The sequence below is a fragment of the Xenopus tropicalis genome, chromosome 1, assembly GCF_000004195.4.
Source record: "Xenopus tropicalis strain Nigerian chromosome 1, UCB_Xtro_10.0, whole genome shotgun sequence".
Taxonomy (NCBI): domain Eukaryota; kingdom Metazoa; phylum Chordata; class Amphibia; order Anura; family Pipidae; genus Xenopus; species Xenopus tropicalis.
In genome coordinates, this window is record NC_030677.2 from 67,439,337 (window position 1) to 67,461,244 (window position 21,908).

At 36.5% G+C, this 21,908-nt stretch overlaps 1 protein-coding gene across 13 annotated transcripts in view; it reads right to left on the minus strand.

Annotated features, from left to right (window-relative positions):
• Positions 1–21,908, minus strand: part of col25a1.2 (collagen, type XXV, alpha 1, gene 2) — a 246,576-nt gene that overhangs the window by 109,211 nt on the left and 115,457 nt on the right. For all 13 annotated transcript variants that reach the window (XM_031896008.1, XM_031896009.1, XM_031896001.1 and 10 more), the window contains 2 exon segments: positions 9,794–9,838; positions 6,692–6,699 (listed from right to left, as the gene is read on the minus strand). In XM_031896008.1, the coding sequence (XP_031751868.1) occupies positions 6,692–6,699; positions 9,794–9,838 (53 nt within the window).

Consider the following 21,908-nt stretch of genomic DNA (forward strand, 5'->3'; position numbering starts at 1 on the left):
AACAGTACATTGTGTCTTGATACCTAATGAATCAGAGATGACACCTCTTTCAAACTGCCCAGTTCAGTCTGGGCTTAGCTTATTATATCACTAAAATTCTATTAACCCCTGCATTCCTGTTTCCTGCATTTTCCAACCCAGGGAGTTAGGGGCATACTGTACATATGAGTTGCAGGATAGAAGCTTTGCACAAGAACAGTACTAGTTTTGACAATTTTGGACTCACATACAACTAATTCCTGGTTGGAGAGTAATGTAAATAAGGGGTAATGTTGTCTAGCCTAAACACCTAGTACAGTATATGGAGCTGCAGGAAGAAATTACAACTTCTATCCTAAACGGCTAAATGGACTTCCCAAAGCAAAAGTCAAAGAAGTGCATATTTAGGGTTTGCCTTCTGTAGGTGTATATGGAGAAGAAGACAGGACCCCAATAATATTCTATACTCAACATGAATATGTGTGCCGCCACCCACCCTAAACCCAGTTACACACAAACCCAGCAGATCTACAATCCTCAAACATTTTTAGAATATATTGTATTATGTATTTGTCTAAGATACCTTTTTTCAAAAACATAAGCCATTTCAGAATGTGAGATTTAGAAACATATGGAAAGGAAATGTGAAATTATTTTGATTCCACGGTTTTGGGAATCATGCATAGCATCAAGATTTATCTTGTAGAAGATTATTCTAAATGTAGGAGTCAGGGTCGTGCAAAAGATATTATTATGTGTCTATGCCTTTCAGGGTGTGTGTCTGAAAAACTAAGATATATGTTAAATCAAACTGTGTGTATACAAACTCATTTACAGAAAGCAAGTGACCATGAAAAGTAAACTGCAGGAAAGATCATGGAAGAGCTCATGTAAGTGTAAGAAAGGTTGGCCATTTCAAAAAATGCTGACAGTAAGCATGGTGCAATGCATGTTTACAAGCCTTTTCTTCCCCTACAGAGGATATAAGGGGTCATAAATGATGAATGGGAAAAATGTAAGTTGCATTTGATTGCTATGTATATTACAATAAACTTTATCGCACAAAAGAACTTCATCTAAAAAACATGAATGAGAAAAGACATAAAACATGTAGTGTTCCATCAAAGCTCTACATTAATCTCACACATGACTGATATACACATTTTTTATGCAAAAGGAATTAGCTGTGAAATCAATGTGACTGACCATGGAAAAAGTGACTAATTGCACAGCAAAGGACCAGGCGGCACACGTTTTACTGTCTACATAACTTGACCACAAAGGGTTCTAGTGGTAAATCATCTTTTTTTTCTAATACATTAGTACACATATCATCCCTATATCAAAGAACACACTGTAAAGGATAATTCTATTTCTCCAGGCATTACAATAATGGAAAACCTTGCAAGTAGTTTTCTTACAAAGGTAAAAATAAAGGAATTCAGGTCTTGATACTGCTGAGTCTTTACAAAGCTTTTCATCTAATGATCACTATGTGCCTAGTTTGAAAAATGGAACAGGGATCATGTTGCACAAAGGTTGGGCTCAATGCAAGGGAATTTGTTGTTAACTATTTTTGATTTTGAAATCATTTTTTTCTGGTCAAAAAGAAAAATGGTGTAATACATAAAACATTATGCTTGATGCCAATTTAAAGAATGACTAGATTAATTTAATATGTAAGTAATGCTTATGTCACACTGTGGTCACATTTGACCATATATTCAATCATGTGTAAAACAGTGGTCAAAGCTCTACTTTCAGCATGTTACTGCTTTCCATAGTCCCTAATGGCACCTCCTTGAAAATTCATATTAGTATGTGACATAGAAGGAAATATTGCAATAATAATTCTCAGGCTATTTTTCTTGATGGGGGGGTTGGGTTTGGTCTTGAAACAAAAAGGCCATTAACAACAGAAAATAAACCTGCTCTAAAAACATTTCAATGTAACATTTACTTTCCAGGATTTCACTTGAAATGTATCACTTTTAAGCAGGATTCAGATTAGGCCAAATCCTAAAGAACTTATGTAATAAAAAGTGCAAAGTATCCTACAGGTCCAGACACTTATAGCAACCAATAATCAGGTGGTATTTATTGATCACCTGTTTAAAAGAAAAAAAACTCTCATTAGTTGCTATGGGTCACTGTACTTGTGCAAAAATGCCGTTTATCAACAGGGCCCAAGGGTCCGTGACTATATTTTTTAAAAAGCTTTTAAAAAATCCCCTGCTAAGGGGAATGATACACCACTCTTCCACAATCAGCAAATATACAAAGCATACTCTATATACACTGATCAGCAAGGGTGGGGGGGGGGTCCAGTGCCTAGGGCAGCATGGGACCTAAATACAATGTTCTACCAGACTGAATCTGAACCAAATGAACTGAATTTAAAGCTCTAAGCAACTCTTAGGGGCCCATTTACTTACTCACGAACCGGCCGAATGCGTCCGATTGCGTTTTTTTCGTAATGATGGGTATTTGGCGATTTTTTCGGAAAATTATCGCGACTTTTTCGTTGCCATCTGAATGTTGCGCAAAATCTGGCGATTTTTTCGTAGCGTTAAAACTTGCGCGAAAAGTCGCGCCTTTTTCGTAGCCATTCCGAAAGTTGCGCAAAATGTTGCGATTTTTCGTAGCGTTCGGATTCATTCAAGCTTCAGTATGGTGACTTTTCTTGGGCCAGGTTGGAGCTACAGGGTGCCATTGAGTTCTATGGGAGGCTTCCAAAATCATGCTAAGTCTGAAAGTTTCGGCCGCCGCTAACGAGCGCTCAATATGAAAAAGTCGCGACAAGATACGAGCGAATCGTAATGGCTACGAAAAACGTGCGTTTTTTCGCGAAAATTGTATTGGTAACGAAAAAGTCGCGACAATTTCCGAAAAGTCGTAAAGGCGCCGAAAAAATCGCAAAAAATACGAAAAAGACGCAAAATGTTCATTTTCCAATCGGAATTTTTCCAATTCGGATTCGAATTCGTGTCTTAGTAAATCAGCCCCTTAGTCAAAATGCAATATGCTAATTAAGGTACAAATTCATTTATACATTTGGCCAAATCTTTTAGTATTTGGTTAAATTTAAAAATCATTCATGCTTGTTAGACAGCAAGTATCATAGTATGCAAGAGAAGTAACTTTGTGAAGGTAACTGGGGAAGGTACAGTCTAGCATGAAGAGCAATGCACAAAGAGAGGATTAATGAACCAAAACTGTTCTTCAAATAGATAAAGAAAGAGCAAGAGTGACCCAAGGCTGAAGTGGAAGGAGTGCTTTTCAGTACTATGATACTTGATATCCAACTGACACTGAAATGTGGAGAAAGTAAAAGGAGAGGAAATATAGTACAGGTTTCAGAAATGACCATTTGAAAAGAAGGGATTAGAAAAGGCTTGGAATTCTAACAGCTTTGGCCTTGAAGTCAGACAGCAGTTAGAAAGGTAGAACGGAAGACAGGTATGGGTTTTATGGATGCTTAGTAAAACCAACCACCATATAGGATTTACAGTTAAAGGTTAGACAGAGGCAGAATGGGAAGAATGATCATTTGAAAACCATAATGAAAAGTTAGGTGAAAGGTGAACTCCCCATGTAAAATAATGTTCTGCAAATAATAAATATTTTTGTAGAAAGAAAACATAGAAGGCTGCTATTGGTGGTAAGAGAGTTGATGACAGATAGATGAAAGTTTTTGTGCAAAAAAAACCCCACAAGGTTACAGTACTTGTAGTACAGTAACTGGTTTATGGGGTGTAAATTGTTGGTCATCCCTTTATAAGTGTACAGTAAGTATAGCAATAGGGGCAACCTATTCAGTATAGTAGGGTGCTGCAAGGCAGAAGAGAGACTAAAAAAGACATGAAACACTGAGATTTAAAGCACTGCATGAGAATGCTCTGTCTGGCTTTAGTCCAAGCCTTTCCAGTTAAGAGAGATTCACTGCTCCATGGGGAACAGTCCTGCCATCAAATATTCACATGCCAGAAGGTATTCTTATGCAAATGTACAGCAGGTTTTTGTTATTTGTAATGTCTATATTAAAGGAACAGTAACACCAAAAAATGAAAGTGTATTAAAGTAATAACAATATTATGTACTGTTGCCCTGCATTGCTAAAACTGGTGTGTTTGCCTCAGAAAGACTACTATAGTTTATATAAGTAAGCTGCTGTGTAGCCATGGGGGCAGCCATTCAAAGGAGAAAAGGCACAGGTTACTTAGCAGATAACAGATAAACCCCCATTATATGGGGCTTATCTACTAGTTATCTGCTATGTAACCTGTGCCTTTTCTCCTTTTTTCCAGCTTGAATGGCTGCCCCCATGGCTACACAGCAGCTTTTTTATATAGTAGCTTTTTTTGTAGCAAAAACACCAGTTTTTTGCAGAGCAACAGCACATTATATTTTAATTACTTTAAAACACTTTAATTTTTTGATGTTACTGTTCCTTTAAATATATACTATTTTATATATTCTTTGAGCACTGTTCCCTTTTATAGTTACTAACAATGTAAGTGTGTTATGTAATAAAATGTGAAAGTTTGTAACAGGTGGAGTTGTCTAGGATTTTTTTTTCTTAAAAAATAGTTCATGTCTTACAAATTCTGTATAGCAGGCTTGAAACCAGTGTTCCGCAGAGCATTTTAGCTTAATAAACCTAATTCTTAGTGTCCCCTATTGTAGAGTGTTTGCATTGGCCCTAATTGTTGTGGAGTATACAGTTGTTTGCATAGTTTCCATTTAATGTCTAATAATATAGTGTTTTAGGTGAGCATTTGCCAAAATGGCATCAAACAACAAATATAATACTTATATAAACAAATAAACATGAAAAATGTCTACAATAAATTTTAACTTACAAAGGCTGAAAGGTAGAGCTGGGAGATTTCTGGCACAATTATGTATACATAAATCTGCTACAGTGATGAATGGAAATGCTATTTTCATAGAGTAATGAGTCTGCACCAAAAATATTCCATTCTTGATTTCTTACATCTTGTGTACCTATAAAGTACTTTATTCAATTATAGCCTTTTTAAATTAGAAGAGTCTTCAGATAATATGCCACTAAAATGTAATTAAATTCCTTATTAAACATAAAGGATAGTCTGTCTCTGCACATTTACATCTATAGATGCAAACTGGGAGCTGCCATTCTTCATGCCTTATCCTTGACTCCCTTCAGAAGGCAACAAAACAACTGTGTTTATCTGTGTTGACTAACTGGCTGATTTATCAAGGTTTTTTTTTTTCCACGATTTAAATCTTTTGGGTGTTAAAAAAGCAAGTAATTGAATAATGGTTAAAAAAGGCAAACTTTCAATATTTATTAAGCTAAATATGCAAAAACTCTGACATCCAAAAGCTTTAGAGGTCATGTAGAAAGGTAACTTTTGCATTATTCAGAGTTAAAAAAAATCAAAAAATTACACAAATACAATTTTTGATAAATATGTCTCCAAGGGTTGCTATACTATTCTTAGTACAGGTATAGGACCCGTTATCCAGAATGCGCGGGACCAAGGGTATTCCGGATAAGGGGTCTTTCCATAATTTGGATCTCCATACCTTAAGTCTACTAAAGAATTAATAAAACATTAATTAAACCCAATAGGATTGTTTTGCATCCAATAAGGATTATTTATATCTTAGTTGGGATCAATTACAAAGTACTGTTTTATTACTATAGAGAAAAAGGAAATCAGTTTCAAAATTCTGAATTATTTGATTAAAATGGAGTCTATGGGAGATGGGCCTTCCGTAATTCGGAGCTTTCTGGATAAAGGGTTTCCGGATAAGGGGTCCGATACCTGTACAATTGACATCAATTCATTTTCTTGTTTTAAATCCCCTTTACGGTGGCAAGTTGGACATCCCTGCATTACAGGGATCGATCACCATACCTTAAGTATACTAAAAAAATTTAATAAACCTAACATGATTGTTTTTCTACCAAAATGTATGCTTACTTAGGATAAAGAACAAGGTACTATCTTATTATTACAGAGGAAATTAACAATAAAATTATTTGCTTAAAATGAGCTGCATGGGAAACAACATTCTCATAAATAGGAGCTTTCTGGATACTGGGTTTCCAGATAAGGTATCCCATACCTGTATAAACTTTTTCATGATCAGATACATATGTCTTGTTCTAAATAAAATGATTTGGATTGTATAACTGTATGCTCTTGTTTGATACTAGCATCCTTTATATAGTTAACCAATGTAAATGGCCCAGTCACTCCAAAGGGATTTAGAGAGAGGAAAGGGGAGGTAACACACTGCTGGTGGAATAGGACAGGCATGGGAAAAATTACATTTAAAATGAATAGAACACAAATATTTAATTATGTTACTAATATAATAAATGATGTAAACATGACAGGAAAGAAGAATTCTCCTTTATTTTTGTATCTCTATTTATCTCCTGTTTTATAAGCCCACACAGTGGAAAAAAGAAAATGTAAATGGACTGGAGTGGACTGACTAATCTGTAGAATAACAAACATATATTGTGTGGAAGCAATATCTTACTCTCATGGTTACAGAAAATCCTGGAGAGCTACAAGATAACTTTTTGGCCAATACCACATCTTTGTACTGCCAAAGCCAACAATTTAATAAAGGAAATATGTAAAACAACTCACAGTTTTTTGAATATCTGCAACCCTTCAATACAATTGAGAAAATGGTACAAGATACTTACTGGTGGTCCTAAAAAAAAATAGGAAAAAAATATAGTGAGTAAGGCAATATGAAAACAAGAAAACAACAGTCTTATTGCATTCTTTTCTACAAGGTCACATCCATACCATATTTTCCTCATCCCTCACTGTCTTCACAAGGGCTATATTTCAAGAAGCTCTACTTTTAATAGAACTGTGGTATGACCTTGCCATTTATCTTAGGAATCATACACCATGCAGTAGATTGCAGGAGCATCAAAAGGTTGGCTGAGAAGGCTTGGAATTATAGTTTATAACAGCTGGGATGTACAGCTAAAGTCCTTGCTATCTGGTTTGTTGTCAAGGTCCACAGCAGATTCAGTATGCATCAAATCCTAATTAAAGGGGTAGTTCACCTTTAAATTAACTTTGTATGATGCAGACAGGGATATTTTGAGACAATGGGGCACATTTACTAACCCACGAACGGGCCGAATGCGTCCGATTGCGTTTTTTTCGTAATGATCGGTATTTTGCGATTTTTTCGGAAATTATCGCGACTTTTTCGTTACCAATACGATTTTTGCGAAAAAAAGCGAGTTTTTCGTAGCCATTCCGAAAGTTGCGCAAAATCTGGCGATTTTTTCGTAACTTGCGCAAGTTTTAACTCTACGAAAAAATCGCGACTTTTCGCGCAAGTTTTAACGCTACGAAAAAATCGCCAGATTTTGCGCAACTTTCGGAATGGCTACGAAAAACTCGCGTTTTTTCGCGCAAATCGTATTGGTAACGAAAAAGTCGCGATAATTTCCGAAAAGTCGTAAAGGCGCCGAAAAAAATCGCAAAAAATACGAAAAAGCCGCAAAATGTTAGTTTTCCAATCGGAATTTTTCCAATTCGGATTCGAATTCGTGTCTTAGTAAATCAGCCCCAATGTGTAATTGGTCTTCAGCTTGTTGTTCATAAGCTCTCCAGTTTGGATTTTAGCAGCTACTGTATCTGGATTCTAGGATCCAATTTATCCTAGTAACCAGGCAGTGGTTTAAATGAGAGACTGGAAAATGATTGGATTGGATCTAAATAGAAAGATAAGTAATAAAACATAACAATAACAAACAGTTGTAGTCTCACAGAGCAATTGTTTTTGGCTGCCGGGGTTAGTGACACCCATCTAAAAGAAAAACTATGAAGAATACACAGTGAAGACCAACAGACAAACTGCTAAGCATATTTCATTCTATAACATACTTAAAGTTAACATAAAGGTGAACTACCTCAAATACAAAGACTAAAGTTAAACAGATCTAACCTTTACTGTATCCTGCAGGGCAGCCACTGTTTTCTAAAACAAATACTTGCCTGGCCAAGCCAGTAACCTATCAGCCAGGTGCAATCATTTGAAAACATTCCTGCAATACCTATGATTTATGAGTCCACCCACTGATTTTTTTTCTATTAAATTAGGGCTGTACCAACAATTTCCTTTTAGTTATCAGGGTAACGCCGTATACAGTTCTAAGCTTACAGATGCTCAGGGAGTCAATTTCATGTGAATGAACCTTATTTTGCTTCCTTTGCTATCATACATACAGGGTATTTCATGTGATCATCTGGAGATTTCCTTTCATCTCCTGCCTCCTCCAGAACACAATAAATGAGTAGCTATTACTATGTCACACATTGTGACATGATATCTTCACCTTGCACTGATTATTGCAGTCTACATGCCTCCATAAAGTGTACCTTCAGGGGACTGTGAAACAAATGGTTTGCCAATCAAACTCAGTACTTTGCAGTCTTATTAAGCCAAGCGGCTGCAACTTCCCAATCAATGCTTTCAATTAGCTTCTCTGCCTTGCTCTGATTTCTGAGTAATACAAGATGCTGGGGCAGCACAAAAGCGCTAACAGATGTATCTTTAATTTACGTTTGATATTGAATTTCTTTTTTGCAAGGTTGATTCATAGACCAGTAAAATACTTTTCTTTAGCTGAAAAATTACCTTCCTGTGCAGGATTTGGTTTATGAGGTTTAACAGACACATTACTCTTGGATTTCTTTTCACAATGGAGAAGCATATCAGCACAGCATTTATTAAGTATGTTTATATGAGTGCTTTCCCATAACCAACTAGCAGGTGCATTTTAACATGCTGGTTATACAGGTTTAAAGGAGGCGTATAGGATAAGTGCAATCCCCCCTAATTATGTAGGCAATAATGAATACTATACGATGCAGGTTTCACTCTGAGCTAAAAATAATCATTATCTTTAAACCTGGCCCCTTTATTTGAGCTCCCTATAGATTTGCTACAGTCTCTGTGCCTGTTTCAAATGAAGGGTGAGTGTGTCCTAACAGCCCCTGCCGGAGCACAGTCGGCATGGAATTGCCAATCACAGCCCTGCAGTCACACAAGGAAAGATGTGCCTTAGTTACCTATCAGGTCTGCTTAGTTGCTGATTGGTTCCTACTCTACAGTCCCTCAAGAGAAATGAGCCAGCAGGAAGTAAAACAGGTGGGCAAGACTAGTAGGATTTTTGGGGAAATTTTCAACAAATCAGCCCAAAACACCTTGTTTTTAAGCACTTTACTTGTAATATTTTCTGTTTAAAGGTCAAAATCTATTATTACTTGTCTACTAAGTTGCGCATCATTCTAACACAAGCAATACTCATTTTCTGCTATTTTACAGGCACTTTTAAATTACCCAGCACAAAAGTAGGGGGCAAAACTGGCATATGGTGTCTAATGCATAACTTTGCTCGTTCAACAACAGAAGGAGGCAGTAAAATGAAAAACCTATTATATTTGACTCACAGCTTGGGAAAGCCTTGGGACCAAGTGTATGTATTATATGTATATTTTCAGGGTTGGACTGGGTCTCTGGGGCACCGGGAAAAAACCAGGCGGGCCCCTGTGTCCCAGACCCAATCCTTTCTCCACACTCCTGGCCGCCGGTGTCCCTCCCCTAACGCGTTGAAAATAAGTTTCGCACTCAGGAGAGGACGTTGGGTGGGTGGCGAGGTGTTAGTGTGTTATTGCTACTTATGCAAACATTAACCATTCGATTTCCTGAAAATTGCAAAAATATAAGCAAAACTTTGACTTATAACATTCAAATAAAACGAAACAAAGTTACATACCAGGTTCACCTCTTCTCCCCCTTTTTCCTCGCTGTCCAGGTGGGCCTGAAAGAAATACATATTTGTTTGGTAAGGATTAATTAATTACATTTATTATATAAATAATAATATAGAAATAAATTACATTTATTTGACATTCAAAACATGGTTAAACTGGTTCATTTTCCATGCCTTACCTTACCATACCTTACTTTCCCATGTACACCTCACACAGCAATGGGCAAAGTTTTCCAAAACCAGCAACCCGTAGTGATTATAGTTGCAATTGAAAGGAAGCAAGAATTCACAATGTTATGTGTAGTGGGACTGGCACAAATACTGCAGACCAGATCCCCAAATTTCTGTGGTTGGCAAAATGCAGTGCGTCTTTTATTATAGAACTTCTACCTCATCTGCTTAGAATTGTCTGTCTCTGATGTACATCTACTTTTTAATTCAATTGTAATATATTTGAATTGTCTCATTTAACCTTTGACATCCTGAGCACCAAAAAAAGTAAAGGCTGGAGCCTTTTAAATTATATATATGCAATTTTAATATTTTTACCATTGTTACTAATGACATGCATTTAGTCACTGGACCATCCATTATGAATGTAATGTAGAATGAAGTATACAAGAAAATAATGATTTAGAGTCATTTTTTACTGTTTCCTAACGATAAAATGAATGAAAACTGGAACAATTAAAATAGTGTTACATTTTAAAACCACAATAACTCTTTGGGTTTTCTGGATGTGTTTCTAAACTTTAAACCATGTTTCACACAATGATTTACCTTTTTACTCCACTAAAACTTTGTGACCCTTTATAAACAGAATTTATCAGAACTTACATCTCTCATGTGGCTTTTGCTGGTTAATTCCTGTTACAGAATGTTCAGGTACAAGGTTTTTAATATCAGCAGCCATAATACTGTTAGATTATATGGGAAATATCCTTATTACTGAAGCTTAGCCCTAGGTCTTGATAATTCCAGTGGTGTATAAATGGAGCCATGTTTATAAATTTCCTGTAAAATTCCCCAGAGCAGACATTTAAAAAATATAAAGGCTCATTTATGTGGCAAGTGCAGTGAGCAAAGTGAAATCAGCATGCCTTGTTCCCTACAAAGCACCATTCCCATCCAGAATTTCAGCTTTATTGGGCAGTTTTCTTGATGCAACTGCAAGCTGGGTTTATATGGTTTTGATGTAAATGATTATTTGCTTCCCATTTAGTCTCTCATTATAAAAATTAAGAATTAATACTGGGATTGGATTATGTGGCAGGTATGGGACTGTAGCTGGCAAAGCCCAAATGGGCAACAGTTTGCCATCTTTGGCACTTGTTGATTAATGTTCATTATATGCAATCAGTAATACCTCCCAGGTGACTATTTCAGTGCCCTAGAGTACTTAATCAGTAGAACAATAAATGCTAAGGTAAGTACAGGTATATAGTAATGAAAAAGAGCTAGACACTGACACCAAAGTGAAGAGATTGAACACTCGTGTAGAAAATGACCACACATCCAAAATCACTAATTACATATGAACTAATGCTATCTTGCCCATTCTATAACAAAATAGAGTTGTTAAGGCTCACAGAAGCATTTCATTCAGCCCTTTATAAATCAACACTATTGAGTGTCAGTCCAGGATAGATGTAACACATAAGTTAAAAGCAGTGAACATTAGTTTGTAAGGAGACAGTCATTCATTGCAATTCAATGAATAACTACAACATACTTTTTATAAAACATGAGTTTTTGAAAGGGTAACTTCTTTTTCAATCTCCCTGTTGGGCCTTCTTAACTTCTCTTTAAATCCTACATTCAATTTCTTAAACTGTAGGAAGCAATGTGATGAAAAGAACCACGGGGCACCTTGAGAAAGGTGGAGTTGTGGAGTTTTTGGCCTTCACATCTGAAAAGATTGTGCTTCTTCTGTTTCCATCTGAGAAATAAATGTGTGGATATAGCTTAGTGTTAAAAAAAAAAAAATTACTGTCAAAGGACCTAAAATGTCACCCGAGAAAAAAAAAAAAAGCTCCATTTGTGTGTGGGCTTATGAAGCCTGTCTGCAGTAATCAAAGGATTACTTTTTGAGGAAAGGCAGTAGCAATCTCTCAAGAGGACAGCCAATTGAGAATCTTTCTCATCAATGTTGACACTGTTTCGTAATGACCACATGCACTAGTGTTCTTGAAAATGTCATGATTTCTTGCTGAAACAAAAATAGGGTAGGCAGCCTGTAATCTTTATGCTGTGCTGAAATGCATTCTGTTATAGTGATATAGAGACTTTGTCACTACATGCTCTACTATGATGATGTCACATCCTCAGCTGCCAAAGATCACTCTATATTGCCATTAATTTCTTTATTTATAATAAAAAAAAGAACTCTAGACAGGAACAGAAAATGATTAGTTGTACAATAAAGGTTTTAGTGGCAATACTTGTAATAAATAGACTGGCTTTGACAAAAGCTCATTGTAATGTTGAAGTTACTTGAACAAGAGCCTGGTCAAAGAGCAAGGACTGTGAGGCGTAATGCTACGTGCATGTCATCTGTATATATCCCAAGGGCTGCAAAATGTGCACACTCCAAATAATGGGTAAATTAAAAACAGAACTTAAATGTGACCAGCCTATGCAAACAAGCCATTAGGTTTTCATTTAGTTCTCTACCTGCTTTTGTATCTTTAATAAAGGGTCCACACTATATTATTAATTATTATTAGTAGTAGTAGTAGTAGTAGTAGTATTACTGATATTGTTATTATTATTATTTTCCATCTGAATTGTGGCATTTTAAGTTTTATTGAAAGTATTATTATACACATAAAGTATTTTACATGTGTATTACATTTATAGAGTCTTAAGAGATGGCATGAATATTCTGTTCATAAATATTAAATGTTGAAATGAAAAAGACACAAGATCCATACATCAAACAGGTGATGGTTTTGTTTGTAAGATATTTTTGTGGCTTTTTTTTAGATACTCCATATCATACCTGGCAAATATATGAGTTAAGGAGTACTGCTTACAGTTCTGTAGGGACTGGAATATAACATCAACTGTAGGGATCGACAAAGCAAACGTATAGATCAGGTTGATATTTTGAAAGGTGAAGTCAGGAAGAGGGTCAGTGATAAACTACAGGTTATACGTGTATAATTTTAGATGAGGTAGCTGAGCATTTTGATGTTTTATCGGTTGTTACTTGTATTGAAAATCATTTCCTTGGTATGACCTTTTCATCAAACAGCTATCTTTTCTCTTTCCCCATTCTCTTGGCTCAATGAAGTATCATACCTTTTCTGTCTTTTTTACTGTCTCTGTCTTCACTTCTTTACTTACGCCTTCCTCACCGAATAAGTTAACCTTTTTATAAAACATCCTTCAAATGACTCTATCCATCCCCCTAAATCACATAATTACTCTATGGGGCCTATTTATTATGGTGTGTAAAATTAAATTTGCTGTAAAAAAAACGGCATAAAAAGCTGTGTAAACTAAATGGAGAAGTAATTTTACGTAAGTAAGCCTGTCTGGTGATGTCCCACATGGGGAGAAGAATACAGAGGCCAAGTAGAGAGACTATATCATGGCTAGAAAGACATTAAGCAAGCTAAATACACATTGGGGGTCATTGACCAACAGTCAGATTTTTTTTTCTTTTAATTCAGATTTTTTAGAGCTAAAAGTCCTACAAAAAAAACAACAACAACTTTTTTGAGATTTACTATTTGACAAAATGCCTAAAAATCCAAATCCGACAATTCGCCAACTAAAACTTATTGAGATCATGTAGAAGTCAATAGCAGTTCCCCCGGGATCATATGATTCACAGTGTACACAAACAAACCAAGGGCACACATACATGTTAGGTCACATCGGCCAATAATGGACAAAGGGGCATGTTTATTAACAGCAATTACCAGTCAGCAATTAAATTTGAACAGCCACCTACAAGCTAGAAATCAAAGATCTGATTGGTTGCTATGGGCAACATCACGGGTGATATTTATCTCAAGTGTTAGCAAACATGCCCCAAAGTTCTGTCTTTTTCTCCCACACTTCCCACTCATTATTTCCTGTCAGGTGATCTCTGAGGGAGCACACAGCCCATCACAAAATGGTCGCTCAAGGAAAAAGATGTTAAAGGGCAAAGCAATATTCAATGATTTTTTTAAAGGTATGTAAGGTGTGTAAGGTGTCTACTATATCTTGGATCATTTTGCTTTTCCGTTATAAAAAATATAAGTATTTATATTAAAAAGTTTGCTAGTCCTTGGATACCTCCCCTGCTCAAACAAGATGATGATCAGATGCACCTAAGATGTTTATTCATTCCTAAGAGGGGGGAGCAGAGAGATAAGCGAGCATTAGGAACAGGGATCATGAAAGGGACTCAAGGGCCTGGACTATGGGTGAACAGACAAGTGGTACATGCCATGGCCCCCCCGCTCAAGCCTTGCAGCCTAGGCACATGCCTCTTTTGCCTACCCCAAGTTCAGGCCCTGTTTTTCAGGTTTGATTTTTGTTTTTTTGTAAATGTTCAAATCATAATTTTTGTGTCATAATAAAATTTGCTGAAAAGTAAATTCAGGACTTTCCAAGTGCTTGAGCTGGACAGCTGGTGTCTTAGCAGCGGTGCCCACAAGTCTGAACAATACAGCCCTAAGTATGTATAAGTAAGACAGGACTTAGTTAACACATTACAAAAACTAGAGCATGTTGCTCCTGTTATATTATTAAATGAGTGTATTAGGACATTGATATTGGCTTTGGCGCCTCATGTTGCCATCTAATATTTCAGTATGAAATATTTTGTTCATTGGGTGTCTACTTCAATTTCAAAGCTCTTATGTTAAAAAGAAATTGTACTCTACAGGGAATAAACCATTTCAATAAAGATTAATGATTGCGAGTTAAACGGTGGACAGCCAGGGGATTACCTTACATCGTAGCTCCATTTTAGAGCAATGCAGTTTAGAAGATTTGCTAACATTTCCTCAAAAACGATGAGGAATGAACCAGAGAATGAAATACTGAACTGATTTCTTTCATATTTATATAACAAATGTTCATACTGTAGCTTTTATAAAAAAAAAATAAAATAAAAAAAATAGTATTATTTCCAGATGTCAAGTGCTATAAAGCTAATATGTGAACTGTCATAAAGTCTCCCACTGTTTGTGATCAATCTAATCCTCCGGCACAATGTTAGTAGGTTCAGTAACCTATTTGTGAAACGGTGCCAGCCGTCTGAGCGCTATCACTTTGTCATTTGAAAATCATTTCTTTCAGTGAGGTAGTTAAGTCATTTTGAACGTAGTTACGCTGAATTATTCAGACAGCAGCAGATGCCAAATAAAAGAATCCAATCCTATGTGCTACATTCTGAGTTTAATGGGGCATCGCCTGGGCAGAATATGTTTATATATAAAAGAGATGAACAAAAAATAAGTCAAAAGCAACTTTACCCACTCATTCTCATATGTTAAAGATTATATATAATGTTAAAGATAAAATATACTCTGAAGTGTCACTTTATCCCCTAATTATACTCTTTAGGCTAATGCCACACGAAGCGTAGGGTGGATATTTGCGGCAAGCATAAAGGCGCTTGCTGAAAATTCCACCTTACGCCTCTCCTACATATGCCTGCACCCGAATGAATGAGATACGCTCAGGTGCAGGCACGTGAGATAATGCAAAGTCTTGCGTTTTCATGCGTATATCGGCTACATGTGCCTGCACCCGGGCATATCTCATTCATTCGGGCGCAGGCACATGTAGGAGGCATAGGGCGGAATTTTCAGCAAGCGCTTTGTGGCATTAGCCTTATATGTAAATATATACCTACTAGATAATGTGCTTATATTACAAAGAGCATACAGTAGGTCTAATCGAAGCACATTGAAAATATAGGGCAACTTGAACTACTAAATTGCCCCAGTGCTTTTACCTGTAACAACCAATGAGCATTTAGTTTTGATCAGGGCTGGGGGGCAGAGAAAGAGAGGCATGTGATGTCTGGAAAAGAAACACTCACTACCTTATCTTCTGAGCAGGTAGAAACATCCCACCCACCCTCCCACTTTTTGCATATTTTGCATATTTTGCAAAATGTCAAGAGTTTCTTTTTGTTCTCATATTATCTATTAATAACTGAATGTGGATTTTTTTCCTGAATGCATTGGTATATTGTACTTTCTGTATCTTTATACAGTATAAACTTGAGCATTGTGTTTAATTTATGTTAACTAAGATTGCTTGATCCAGGGAATGTTTCCGATCACCATGGGGGTCAGGAAGGAATTTTCCAGCTACCTGTAAGTATTCTGGATAACAGGTCTCCTATAACTGTATATATATACACATAGCCATGGATATCTTGAATCTATATACTTATAACTGATGCTTGGTGATGTCATCAGTTATAATCGGTAAATCTGTACTTAGTTACTTAGTGATATAATTTCTGTCACATGACTCACTAGAACTTGTGTATTATAATAAATAATGCATCCCTGTGGTAAAGAGGATATGAGAAGTCATCTTCCTTCATCCCCGTGCTTTTACATAGTAATGGAACTCGTTGGTGACTTATTATATCCTTATATTTTATAATATGGGGGTACATTATTAACTATATATATACACACACATACACACAATATGTTACAAGCCTTAACTTTATCATAGACTATCATTATATCTCACAGCAGCTGTGACAGTGAAAATAACTCATCCAACTTCAAAAATCTTTACTGGCATTAAAACTGGCTAGACATTTCCTGCTGCAGAGCACGGAGTCTTGCGTGTGATGACAGTCTGGGCAATGATGTTTTACAAGTCGGATGCTTGATGGCTAGCTTTTTTACATCTTGTTAAACACTTTAGACATTATTACGGTATTCACTCTTCCAGATGGAGGCAGGATAAATCCTAGAGGGCATGGACTTTCAGTTTGTATGGATGGAGTTGTGTATGGCTTTGTGTGTAGTGCCAACCTTTGGAACATTCAACTTCTACTTCTGCCTTACTCATAAAACACAAGATTCTTATGATGAATTTTTGGACCCCATGCATTGCAAGAAGGGTGGAACTCCGCCACTCAGAACCTCTCAACCATTATACTAAAATATTTAAAAACTATTTACCAATTAACAAGAGTTTGTTTACTATCACAAGGCACAGAAACAAAAGGCTGTTCATGTCATGTATATGTTAATGCCGGTGTCCTTATAACAACTGCAAGATCTTTCTTTGCTTCATGGTATTTTATATATGCGACAACACTAAAAACTTTGCATGTTTTTTCCGCAGATTTTTCCTTCATATTTTTGTTCTAAATGCTGTTTTAATTCATTTAATCACTTGGCATTTGTGGTTTCAGGGAAAATTAGTTTGGTCATGGTTTCATAAACCTCTAAAACCACAAAAATATAAATGTTGATAAATGGGCCTCTTGGGGGCATTTACTAATTTATTAAAGGTCGTGGGATTTTCACAATTCATATTTTTTGCGCAAAAATACATTTTTGTCAAAAAAAATGTAGGGGTTTTTTGCATCAAAACTGCAACAAATCCGAAAGTAAAAATCTAAAAGCTGTCAATATCATGTTGAAGTCAATGGCAGCTGTCCTTTATCAGCTGGGTTATCCTTCTTTTCTTTGGGCATTTAGAGGTTTTTGGAGAGGTTTTGAAACTTTCATTTGTGCGACAAAATGAAAACATTTTCAAATTTTTTCCACTTTTTTTTTTAAAAGGTTGTTTTAATAAAATCACTTTTTCACTGGTTTCAAAAGCCTCAAAAATAAGAGTGTTGATAAATAGGCCTTTTCAGACTAACACAATGCAAACAGCTATATCAGTTAGGCGGCGACAACATTAAACTGTAGATATGAAAGAATAATTTCACTTTGTTTATCAGAAAATAATTGCAAGATATTAATAGACAATTGTTTCATTGCTCTTGCGATGTAATATAAGACAAGAAAGAAGGCATTTATCACAAGCGTTTATCACAAAGGCAGATGACTTTTCTGTGCCAGTTACGCTGCAGAAAAAAGATCAGTCCAAGTGTGTCAGATGGAACAAGAGCTCCAAGGGCTGACATTTAATAGGGGCTGCATAAGCACCAATAAAACAATTTCTTAGTTCTCTATATCACAAAACAAAATTCTTACATGTGTGTGACTCAAATCCTGGCCTATCATCAGAGTCCAACAAATCTAATTGAATAAACCGGCACTATATGGTGGTTTGGAATCCTGCCTCATAAAGCTAGCCTGTATGGTTATATCTCTTGAGGGCTTAAGCCTAGAATACTCCTCTGTCAACATTTGTTTCCTATAACAGCTTAAAAGGATGGTCTTTGCAATCTCAAAGTGGATTTACAAAAATGTAAAGTGAGTTATGTGAAAAAATGGGGAAAAAGGGAAAAATGTTCCCCCACAAGAATACCTTTCACTCTCTGTTTTGTGCATTAGCCTGAGCACATCCTGAAAGATATGAAACAGTAGTTGGCTCTTTTCAATCCCCTCTCTGTGGAAGCAGTAGCACCTACCAGCTCATAAATTCTATGGCTGCTGTGGATAAAAATGACTGCAGGAAGTATAAGTGGGCAGAGTCTGAAATACAAATCTCAGATGTATTTGAAATTACTTGATATTATCAATCTACATAACATTTACAAGGACTTATTTCAGAATGCAAGAGCAAAGTCCCAATATGAATGCAACTCACTATTTTATTCCACTGTATAACAATAAATGTCTGATAAATACTGTACACAAAAACACAAACATAATTTATGTTTCGATAATAATATGAATAATGATATGAATATATAAATATGATGTGAATCATTTTTGGCATCCCAATGCCCTGAATACATCGATAAGGTGCAATTCATTAGGTAAAAGTTAGTTGTATGTGTAAGTGCATGTAATACATCTGAAAAGAAGGGCTACTGACCAGGGCTGTATTTATATATAGGCACCCGAGGGTCTGTACCTAGAGCGTCAGCTCACCAGTGCTGCCAGAGACGTAAAATCTGCGTAAATCTGGCAGTGGAGCTGTGCAGGGAAAGGGGTCACCAGGCACATTGTGGCTGAAGTAAAGTCACGTATAGTGGAAGTGAAGTCATGCATAGCTGGAGTGACATCACATGTAGTTGTGAATGTGACATCACCACAAGCTGGGAGGCACAGTTAGGACTGGTGCCTAGGGCGCTGCTAATGACTTCCAAAGAGTTTTTGGAAAAATCTGAAGTTTTCCCAGCATCGATATATATATATATTTGCAAATTTTTGCCAGAAATTCTGCATACAGTATGTTTAGGCAAAAATCCCTCACCCTGTCATTACTGCATTGAGATTGACGCGTCTGATATCACTGTATCAAGTTCGGCACATCAGAGGTATTACGCTGCCGTCTAGTTATTAAATGTCAATCGAAGGGAGCAGGAGGGCAGTGCAAAACCTGGCACACCATCCGGACCATCCCCAACAAAAACACCTGAACCACAATGTCATTTCATCTTCCCCTTTACTCCAATGCAGTTCGGTGAAATTTTGCAGTTCTGTGAATTTACCCGCGGTTTTGCAAATTTGACAGAGAAGTAAAATAGATCAGTTTTGCTCATGGCTATTAATGATAGGACTTTTATTGTGTGCCCGATACTTTGCACCTATCTGAACCAGCATTGGGGTGCAAGTATACAGTATTTGCACTTTTCATTTGTAAAAGACCCATTATATGTTTTTCCCCCTCCTAAAGATGAAAAGTTTGCATTTTTACACTCTGTGATGAAGCATATCACATGAGTTGTTTTCTCTAATAATAATGGAACAGGGAATTATAACAGCAAAAACTGTCATTAAATAATGTGTTTTCCCATATAAAGGATTTCTCACATTTATTAAGCTTAGGGAGAGTATTTTAGCCTAAACTGGTTAAGGCAATTTCTCATTTCTTGTTATTTTTTACAATGAAAATCCAAATGTCATTTTGAGTGGAAAAATTCATGGCCAGTTTGTCAGTGACAAAGAATGAAGCTGCAAACTTTGCCAGAGAGGGATTTACTGTTTGAAAAAGTGAGTAGAATAATGTATTAGTAGGATAATAAATGCACACTTTGTGGTTGCAACATATGGCTGAATTGCACTGCTCCCCAACAGATAAATGTGCTTTCGGCTTTCATTTCGATTGCAGGGAAAAATCTTATTGTTTATAAAGCTCAAGACAAGAGAAGGTAAAAAGGTAAAAAAAGCTGTTGCCAGTTACAGATGAGTGAATAGAAATTTTCCAGACCAGAAGTAGATGTTTGCCAGACATCTGCACTGCAGGGATGTTTACCATGAGTCCTTCCCCCTGTGCATGGACTACAGCTCCCAGCATCCCCAAAGAACATTAATAACTAAACAAAATGCAAACAATGAAGGCATTATTGAAATAAGCAGCCAAATAATAACATTTATATCCCTTTAATGTAAAAGTGTACAAAATAGTTGTAGACAGTAATATTGTAATACAATTTGCAACTTGTCTTCTCTGGATTAGAATTTTAGGAGCTATCTGGTTGCTAGGGTACAATTTACAGTAGCAACCAGGCAGTGGTTTCAACAAAAGAAGAGAAGATGAATAGCAATATGCTTTAAAATAAAGATGTATGAAAAGATAATAACAATAATATAGAAAAGGGCTAGAAAAAGGCAGAGAGAGGAAGGCTAATAATTCAAAAACTATAAAATGATCATAAAAAACTAGAAGGCCAGTTATAAAAAAAGGTGCAAAGAATCAGACATTCTATAACATGTGTAAAAGTTAATGCAAACTCCCCCACTCCAAATTATGGAAAACCCCCTTTATCTGGAAAACGCAAAGTCCCAAGCATTCTAAATAATAGACTCCAGTATATTGTATATTATTAACAATGTTTAGGCACAATTCAGGCAAATTTTCTAATTACAATGGTATTTTAAAGAATACCCACATACATGTGCTCAAGCAGATTTTAATTTCTGAAAGTACCTGTACTCAATATACACTTCACATAATGAACTTTACCTACAGTTCCCCTTTAAAGGAATACTGTGGTGTGAAAACATGTGTTTTCTAAACAAATCAGTTAATAGAGCTTCTCCAACAGAATTCTGCATTGAAATCTGTTTCTCAAAAACAGTCTTTAATTTTGGCATTTCATATGGGGCTAGCCATATTCTTCATTTCCCAGGGTGCCACAGACATGTGACTTGTGCTCTGATAGACTTCAGTCACACTTTACTGCTGCGCTGCAAGTTGGAGTGATATCCTCCCCCCCTCCCCGCAGGTGATTAGCAGAACAATGGGAAGATAGCAGCTACCAGTAGATATCAGAATAGCACTCAATAGTAAGAAATCCAAGTCCGGCTTGGGACTCCTCCAGTTACATGGGAGTAGAAGAAACAATAATTTACCTAAAAGCAGTTCTAATGTGTAGCGCTGGCTCCTTCTGAAAGCTCAGACTCAGGCGCAATGCACTGAGATAGAATTGGTAGAATTATTTGCTATGTAAACTGTGTAATTTAGAAATAAAAAGTACACCATAAAAATCATGACAGTACCCCTTTAAGTTCTGTTAAAGCACAAGTATTCTGGTGCATCTGCAGGCGAGGCAAAATACTTGCAGAGGAGCAGTTTATGATTTAGCTACAGCTACCCAGACACTCAGTGTACAAACCTATATAGACACGGTGTTACATGCACTGACAGGTCCCTGTGAGTCTGTCAGAATAAAATGAAAAACAGGGAGGGGGAGATCTACTTGAAGAATGGTATATGTAGCACTTCCGCCAAGAGAGCTGATCTGCACACTTAACTCCACCGACAGGCTTGACAGCCCTTCTTGATTATGATGACAGATGAAAGTTTTCGCTGAACACCAAGGTGTTGCGTTTCAGTTGTGACGGCATTGAATGAATGAGAAGGAAAGGCTATACTGCCAGATTAAGTGCGGCACATTACAAGTTCGGAGCACCTTCTCAGTCAATAATCTGGCTCTGCAACACATGCCGCTCATCCCTTTACACGTTAAACCATTTCTTTGCTGGCTGTATTCAGTTAAAAGTCTTGC